The sequence below is a fragment of the Lathamus discolor genome, chromosome 1 (genome assembly GCF_037157495.1).
Source record: "Lathamus discolor isolate bLatDis1 chromosome 1, bLatDis1.hap1, whole genome shotgun sequence".
Taxonomy (NCBI): domain Eukaryota; kingdom Metazoa; phylum Chordata; class Aves; order Psittaciformes; family Psittacidae; genus Lathamus; species Lathamus discolor.
In genome coordinates this window covers 131,377,175-131,385,630 of record NC_088884.1, presented here as the reverse complement: position 1 = coordinate 131,385,630, position 8,456 = coordinate 131,377,175, and the positions used below count along the sequence as shown (strand labels likewise).

Sequence of the window (8,456 nt, the reverse complement as noted above, 5' to 3'; positions counted from 1 at the left end):
ATTACAAATCTTTTTGGAAGAAGCTCATTAAAAAAAGCTAGCCAAATACAGCCAAAAAAGTCCCCTTGGCAAAGCTGCTATAAATTAACATAGAATATTCTCATGACTAGAACAGCCTTTCACTTCTCCCAGTTACCTGTGCTTCTAGCTCTGTCATATACTTCTTGTAGGGATGCCTGTTTTACCTACCTGTTGCTTGCCATATTCAGTACTGAAAGTTGCTTTGGGAAGTGGTGGTAGAAGCTCCTTCTGAGAGCATAAAGCAAGCTGAATGTAGCACAATTTCTATCTGCATGTAACATACAAAAGACCAAGAAAATTAATGCTACTAAGAAGATTAATTTTCAGAAAAGGAGAGGAAAAGGTGCAGCACAGAGAATTGCAAATAGCTCTGGAGAAGATGAAATAATAAGTGAAAGACAGCATCCTATTTTGCTGCTTGGAAGCTCCTCACCATGGAAAGGAGATCCTTTGACCTCATGGAGTTGGATTAGCTCCTGTGTGTGCACACAGATGGAGTTTGGTCTTTCATTGAAGCACAGACTGTTCTGCCTAGTTGTGGTTTTGTTGTTTGTGGGGTTTTGCCTTGGGGGTGTATTTTATGCACTGAGTACCAGAGGCAGTAGGACCTGTTTTGTAGCTGTTCTGACAGTTTCATAATCAGACTAATTGTGTGTTTAGGACCAGGTTAGGTTGTTTACTTTCCGTATATCTTTATAAACATGTGGCTGCATAGCTGAATTAATAAAAAGAGTGTGAGGAGCCACTGAAATATGTACCTGTTTGGTAAGCTCTCTGCTGATGCAACACCATCGTGTCTCCATGTGGAAGCAACTGTAGCTTCAGGCATCTCCAGGAAGCTTTGCCCACCTCTGTATATATATACATATTGTTAACAAGCATATAGGAATCTCTTGTTTGCTTTAACATACTGCCTTTCCTGCAGATGGTGATTTGTAACATGCTGTAAACAGGAGTTCTTTTAATCATCATTTTATTGGTTTTCATAGATCTTTGCTATCTAACAGGTTTGGCATTATGCGGCAAAAGATATATATACTTTTGCTCTTTTTCCACTTGCTTTCTCTCCTTCTCCAGACATCAGAGATAATTTACCGTACTTTCAGTAATAAAACTCCCAAACCATGTTTTTTCCTCATTAAGAGTGGAGAAGGTACTGTATGAAAAAAGTCTGTTGCATTGAAAAATTATTACATCCTCTGATAAAAAGGGGGTTTATAGTCAAATATGCAGGAGTCAGGTTATATTGATTCCTTTAGAACACTCCAATATATAGTTGTGCTGTATGTAATCTATGTTGTCTGTTTCCTGAGGTTCTTGAAATCTTGTAATCTGCACTTGGTGAATATCATTGGTCCCTGTTACACTTTTCTAATTTTGAAACTGAAGCTATGTGGGGTTTGTTCTATAGGTGGTGGTGTTACTGTTCCTTCTACAAATCCCAATCCTGAAAACCCAGCAGTCAGTTTGATAGTAAGGGTAAATTGTTTCCATCCTAGCACCTCTGGCAGAAAAACTCTCCTCCCTAACTTTTACTCACAGCTATAGAGGCATCTCATGGTGTAGCGACTAAAATTGTACAGCTGTATCAAATCCCTGTATCAAACCATGATACACAAAGGATATGGTATACAGGTCACATATACCTCCAGAAGAAAAGAATGGAGGTGCGAAAGCTATAGTCCTCACTCCTCCCTGGCATGGAGAAAGCACTGAAATGCTCTCACAGCTTCATGCCTGCAATCTAAATTGGATGTCTCCTTCAACATGATATCCTGAGATCAAACCCTCTCCGGGCAAACTGCCACCTAATCTCTCCTTTCACAGGACTAACCGTGGGCACAGTGTTTCCTTCAAAGACAATGCAAGTTGCTTTGTAGGGGCAGAGTGGTTATAAGTGCGTGCTCCCAAAGAGGGACACCCTCAGACTTCAACCTTGAGACTCCAACTTCCTAGAAGAATGTCTAAGTCTCAGGCTAGGAACAGAAGGCTGAGAGATGGAGGCAGGTAAAACTACCTTCATAAATGTTCACCAAAAGTATAACTGGGTCATGAATTCCATGTTGCCTTGCAGGACTCAGTTGTTCAGAGAGCCTAATTATTTACCTGCACAGTCTCTACATAGACTAGGACTGCACTTGGACGTGTTCTTCCAGTGATTAAAAATTACATTGCCTTTAAGCTTTTCAGAGCACATGTGCAAAAGTTTAGATTTCATGATAGCAAAAGCATTTTTACAGCTTGACTGTATTACTGCTGATGAAACATGGTGCTCATTTCAGTTGCCATAGCTTGAAGATGAATGTTAAACAATTTGTTTCCTAAATTGATCTGAATTTAATATTCTGAGGTTGAATCTTCCCAACTACTCCTTTTTCCTCACATTTCATGTTCCATCCAATTATTCTCAGTATTGCTCACCTTTCTAAATTAGTTTTGTTTGGTGTAACATGTCATTCTATACCGATAGTACGGTATGTGGGTAGGTACCAGAGCTTTAGCCTCATATACATACTAAGATTCCTTTCTTATACATCTTATCATCATTGCTCCTTCTCTTAAAGAGAATCCACAGTTCTTTTCTTAAAACAGCCTTTACTCAATCTGTGGGCAAGTCTGCTAGAAATAAACATGATGATGTGAGAGGGAATGGGTTCACCCAAGGCAGGAAGCAAACTGTGGGATCAGATGCTGCATTTCAGCAAATATGAAACTGTCAGATGGAAGGTTTCTTTCTGAAGGACTGCCTTTGCAAAGGGATTGTTGGAAAAGTGCACAGCTGTCCCAGGAGCCACAGGCAAACACATCTCCTCCTTATGCCTCCTTACTTTATGAAGAGAAAACATCCATCTGGGCTTCTAGGCACTATTTAACTCTGAGAACATGGTAGCAGAGCAAGATGCTGATTTGGGATAGGGTGGGCATTGTACCCTGGCACCTGAGATCATCTGCTCTCCTAAGCTTTTCTGGCATAACCCTGGTCAAGTTGTGCAGACTGCCGTGGGGTACCTCTGAGCCTGAGAAACAGCAGCAGCATCTGACAGAGCAGTGGCACAGCCGGACTTACAAACTGGCAGGACTTTTGGTACCACGGGAAAGGGATTGTACCCATACCACTAGGAAGCCAGCTATCATGTGCTCCACAACCGGAATAGGTCTGTGATTAAGAGCCTTCAGCAGTGCTGTTCCTCCTCCTTCGCTCAGCTGCCTCTTCCCAACCCATGGTTCAGCCCTATAGATGTACTGATGCAAGTATTTGTGGTCCAATGCCACAGCAGGGTCACTGACCCGAAGTAAAATAAAATGCTTTTTTCTCATTAGCTAGTGACCCGATTGATAAGTTGTCCTCAGAATGACTGTGTTGGCATGAGTTTGGGGACTGTGCTTTGTGCCATGGGCTCTGTTTCCAAGGCTGGAAACTCCACAAGGTGTCACTGCCACCAAATCCCCCAGATCTTTGAATGATGCCCTCTTTGAACCATGGAAAGAAAGAAGAGTTCTGATCTGTGTTATATATGATAAAAATTCATAAGCATTTATTACCTAATTAAATAACAAGAGTGGCACAGTAACACCTCCTTCCAGGCTTCACCTGTTGCCTGTTTGAAGTGTAAATGTTCAATGTGGAGAGTTTGTGCACAGGCTTCTTCTGCCTCATTGATCTAATCAATGATGTGGTACTTCCCTGAAAGTGCAGATAAATCCGTATGATAAATTAGGGAGCTGGAGATGTTTTCAGTAAGGCAATATTAAAAAGATCGACATAAACTCGCTTCTTGAGTAAATGACAAGTGAGATACTGTATCTGATTCAGAACTGTAAACTTCCATTTTGCTGTCCTTTGATCCCAAAATGACTCTTTGCCTTCAATATAAAGAAATTACTAAGATGTGACTATGCTGTACAGCAACTTTCTGGGCTGAGAAGAATTGCAGTATATATAGGGCTTGGAAAGCATGAGGAAAAGAGAGGAGTTCAGATAACAGGGAGAAGAAGAGGTGGAAAAGAAGACTTGAAAAGCATGGGAAAGGAAGGCAAGCCAAAAAGAGGCAGATTTGAAGGCTAAGAAGGAGAAAGCTGCTAGCTGAAGGAAAGGAATAGGAAAGGATACAGCAAGTCATTCATCATCAGGATTTTTAGCCAAGCAGGTGCGTAACAGAGCAGCTACTATTTTGGGTGCTTTGAGAGTTAAAGTAGTTTATTTTCAGGAACAAAACCCCTCTGTTTGTTGCCATGCTAGCTGCTGCCAGGCACCAGTAAATGGCATTGCCATGTTGGAGGATGAGCATCGCCAGTGCAGACAGGCACCCCACCTGGGATCAGCTATGGCTTTTAACTGGCCCAGCGTAGGTGATGTCCAGCTCCTGGCAGCTCCCACCAGGCATGGCATCAGCTCATGGCAGAACTAAAATAAGGTCGTAGGGGGGGAAGCTAAAAACCTCTGTCCTGCAGGCACAGAAATGTAAAATTAAATAAAACCAAGTGAGCTGGACCTCTGTCAAAACACAGAGGATGCCTGTCCTGGGTAAACTCCACTGCCCCCAGGGATCTATCCCATGCAGCTCAGCTCCCATACCTCTGTACCACTGGCTTTACCGGGTGCCAAAATAATTTTGAGGGCAAAAGCCAGGGTCTCTGGAGCCAGGGGGATGAGCTCAGAGCCCTTCATGGGCAGAGGGGGGAGACTTTTATCCTAAAGTCATTGTAAAGCCAAAGAGGGGTTTATCCTCCACAGCTAAATGAGAAAGAAAAGGAAAAAGAAAAACAATCCAGAATAGCAACATTGGGGATACAAAGACTGTCATGGACCAGTGCGAGTTTGCAAAATTATATGTAAATGACCCCAGTTTTGACCGTGGTGGCCCTCTGCTAATCCCAGAGAGAAAATCTACTTAGCAAAGGAAACTTTTGTTTAATTTGGTTAACAGGGACCGAAATGCTGAACACATTAATAACTTCTATTTACAGCAAAAAGCTGTATCTTTAATGCCCCGGTGCCAGAGGGGGTTCACAAGAGCTTAGTGCTTACAGAGTAAAAATTGTGTAGCAGTTTCTCCACAGCCTGCACCCAGCGCTGGTGAGTGCAGGATGTGTTTGCGTAACAGGCACCAGCCATTCTGCTGCTGCTGAGTGCTTTTGGCTGATCCCGTTTTGCACTGTGTACACGGAGTAGGAAGGAGGTTCCCGACGGATTCACCATCCTAAAGGTGTCCTGAGGAAATGAGTTTTTTCTCCCCTCTGGCTGACCCATTTCGTTACCCCGCCGTGTGACCTCTTCCCCACTAATCTGAAATAGCAGCTTTTCCTGTATTTACAGGTTAAATGGAAGATACACATTCAACTTTCTACTCATTGTAATGAAGATCTTTTTGTCTGTCTCCGCATAAAGGGTCGGGTTGGCTTACAAATTGCGGGTCAGCCCATTCCGTGACTGGGCAAACAACCCGGGTCAAACCTCCTCAAAGTCTCTCCACCCAACTGGAATAAGTTAATTTACCCCTCGGCGGCTCCGGCCCTGCCGGGCTGCCCCGGGAGCGGCTGGGGTGCCCCTGCCCTCCTGCCAAGGGTGCGGGGACACCGGGGAAGCCCGGTGCGGGTGGCACCGAGATGGCCCCAGAGGCACGGCAGGCGAGTCTCGAAGGACTCGTTCTCAAGAGCTTTTATTTGCTTTACTCTCGGTGCTCTGCACCTCCGTCCCCGCCGCCCGCCCTCCCGGCCCCGTCCTGCGCAAACTTCCCCGTTATTCCTCCTCTGAACAACCTGCCCCGCCGAGAAATTCGCTGGCAAAACCCACGGGAGATCCCAGGGCCTCTCGGACGCGTGACCCTGGGAGCATCCCCCCACAGGAAGACAGCACCAACGGGGGTTCTGGGGGTGTCCCCCCGATGTGGCACCACATCCCACCGGCGGCTCTCCCAGCCCGCTCGTTTCGCTTGTGGGTTTGTGCGTGGGGGAGACTCCCTCGCCCCCCGAGGAGGCGTCCTCCCGGAAACAAGAAGGGGCGGTGGATAGAAACATTTATTCCAAGGCTTCGCTTGTACAGGCACCGCACCCGGAGGTGGGAAGGAGAGCGGGAGAGGCCGGTCCGGACCCCCGGAAGGGAGGGAGGCAGGCCGGGAGCTCCCAGCCCTCCGTGACCCCCGCGCATCTCCGCATCCCCGGCAGCCTCCCTGTGCTGCCGGGCGTAACTCTCAGTGTCCGCGGTCATAAATAGAGTCTCTATAGCACGGAGGGGTGCTGACCAGGGGGCAGCCCGAAGGCGTTGGGGTGGGAATGGCCGAGGAGGTTGAGGTAGTGGCGGTCCAGCCCTTGCACGGAGGAGAGGAAGGTGCTGCGCTGCTGGCCGGGGCCGGCGAGGGGCACGGCGGCGCCGGGAAGGTGGTAGGGCAGGGGTGGGCTGCGGGCCGCGCCGTGCCACGGGAAGGGACCCCCCGAGGGCGGTTGGAGCCCGGCCTCCCCAGGGCTGTGGCCGTGCCCGGGGCACTCGGGCCCGGGGTGCAGCTGGTAGGAAAAGTCCGGCTCTGGGAGGGAACCCAGGGAGGCGAAGAGGGGCTCTGTGACGAAGCGCGCTTTGGACTGGAGGAAGGCCAGGATGCGGGCGTATTTGGTGTCTTTGGTCTCCATCCTCTCCACCGTCGTTAGGTAGTGGACCAGGTTCTTCATGCACTCGTGGTAGCCGTAGTGGAAATAGTTGGCAAACTCGGAGAGCAGCTCTGCTGGAAAAGAAAGGGCAGCGGAGCCGAGCTCCTCAGGGTCCGGCCGGGAGTGGAGGGTTGGAGGGGGTGTCCCGGTATCCCCTGCCTACCTACCCTTCTCCCGGCCGCGGGGGAAGTCCGCCGAGTGCAGAGCCCGCAGGTACTGCACCGTCATCTCCAGGATCTCCGCTTTCTCCAGCTTTCCCGAGCTCTGCAGCGGGCGGGGAGAGGGGGATCACATCTCCCCTGCGGCTGCGCTCCGCCGGGCCACGGCCCCAAACCCCCGCATCGGTGGGGGGGGGGGGGGGGGGGGGGCGTGGGGGGGGTGGTGTCGCTCCGCACCGCGGAGAAGGGAAAAGGGCCTGGGTGCTGACACCCCCTCCCCCCCCACGCCTACCTGCTTGGCCAGAGCCATGGGCACCGTCTTCCCCAGCTCGGTGAGGCAGCGGTTGATGCGGTCCCTCCTCCTCTTCTCTATCACTTTGTGGGAAACCGGCGTCCTCTGCAAAACAGACGGGGCGCGTTAGCGAAGGGAGAGAGCGGCCGGATCCTGCCTCGTCGGGGCAGCCGGCCCCGGTCCCGACCCCTCCAGGGCAGCCCGTCTCGACCCCACTCCAAGCAGAGGCATCGGGCGCGACGCGACCCCGGGAAGGATGCTCCGGCGGCCGGTCCTCTCCGCGCTGTCCGGAAGCGCCCCGTCTGCACGGGCGGCCCCGGCAGGGCAGCCTTATTTTGGGGACGGGTGGGTTGGCTTTTTTTGGGGGGGTCGTGCTTTATGAAGGGCAAGGAGGTGAAGGGACAATGCTGGATTCTCCCGGCGGCTCCGCAGAGCCGTGCGCGCAAGGCGGGCTGCGGCTCACCCTCCGCTCCTTGAGCTTGGAGGCCATGGTTGGGCTCTGCATCCCCACTCCCTCCGAGCCCCTTTATAAAGCCATCACTTCTTGGGGGGGACCCCGGGGGGGGGGGGCCTCCACGGGCCCGCTGATCCCATAGGATTAGGGGCGAGCGGCGACGGGGGAATGTATGCATTAAAGATCAGGGTGGAAGGGGGCGAGAGAGGGATGAAGGGTGGGTTGGTTTTCTTCTCTCTTCTTCTTCCTTCCCCCCCCCCCCGTCCATGCAGCCGGGGGCAGCCCAGCTGTGTCACCCCACGTGGACCCCGCGGACACACGTGATGGTCCCACAATAGTGGCGGGGACGGGGATGCGGCGAGCGGGGCGCAGGGCGCCTGGCGCCCTGCGCCCCGCTCGCCGCATCCCCGTCCCCGCAGCCTGCCTGCAAATCCCCGTCCCCCCCCCCCCCCAATCCCCCCTCCCCTTAGCCTCGGCGCTGACTGCATTTTAAAGCCTGTCCAGAGTCATTAAAGTAATTAAGTAAGCCCTTAATAGGCTGTTCCGCCCAGTTCAAGGGAGAACCCTTGGAGACGGAGTGGCCCCGTTTGTTCTCAGGCTTTTCTCACACGACTTGGTGACACGTCCATCTTTATGAGAGATGGCAGCGAGGCTTTTTTTGTTTACACCGCTTTATGCGCCGGGGACACCCCGGCAGGTGTGGGACCGGGGGGCTGGCACACGATATATCCCCCCCCCCCCCCTTTAAGCCCCCCTCTTTCTTTCTCGCCGGCCCAGGGAGGCTCTCGCCAGCCTTTGGCACACGACGCTCCTTTTTTGTGTGGTGTGCGCGTCTGTGCGTTGTTGTTTTACCCCCCCTGCTTCCCCCCCTCTCCTTTGGAGAGGCTCA

The 8,456-nt window shown here is 51.1% G+C and overlaps 1 protein-coding gene across 2 annotated transcripts; it reads right to left on the bottom strand.

The window, feature by feature from the left end:
• Nucleotides 1–6,025: 6,025 nt before the first annotated feature.
• HELT (helt bHLH transcription factor) lies at nt 6,026–7,772 on the bottom strand. Of its 2 annotated transcripts, none has more exons than XM_065665249.1 (4): nt 7,577–7,772; nt 7,114–7,218; nt 6,831–6,927; nt 6,026–6,737 (listed from the first exon to the last, which is right to left on the bottom strand). In XM_065665249.1, the coding sequence occupies exons 1-4, from the start codon at nt 7,616–7,618 to the stop codon at nt 6,241–6,243; spliced, it is 741 nt and encodes a 246-aa protein (XP_065521321.1). In that variant the 5' UTR covers nt 7,619–7,772; the 3' UTR covers nt 6,026–6,240. The 2 variants fall into 2 exon arrangements, with proteins under 2 accessions (XP_065521321.1, XP_065521322.1); XM_065665250.1 differs by having other exon boundaries at nt 6,026–6,734.
• Between the last annotated feature and the right edge of the window lie 684 nt (nt 7,773–8,456).

Excerpts from the sequence above, each read along its gene's own strand:
- HELT (XM_065665249.1), bottom strand. The coding sequence starts at position 7,618 with ATGCAGAGCCCAACCATGGCCTCCAAGCTCAAGGAGCGGAGG. Across the intron at positions 7,219-7,576 it reads CCAAGCTCAAGGAGCGGAGG|AGGACGCCGGTTTCCCACAA; the intron begins GTGAGCCGCAGC and ends TCTGTTTTGCAG. Across the intron at positions 6,738-6,830 it reads CCCCCGCGGCCGGGAGAAGG|CAGAGCTGCTCTCCGAGTTT; the intron begins GTAGGTAGGCAG and ends TTTCTTTTCCAG.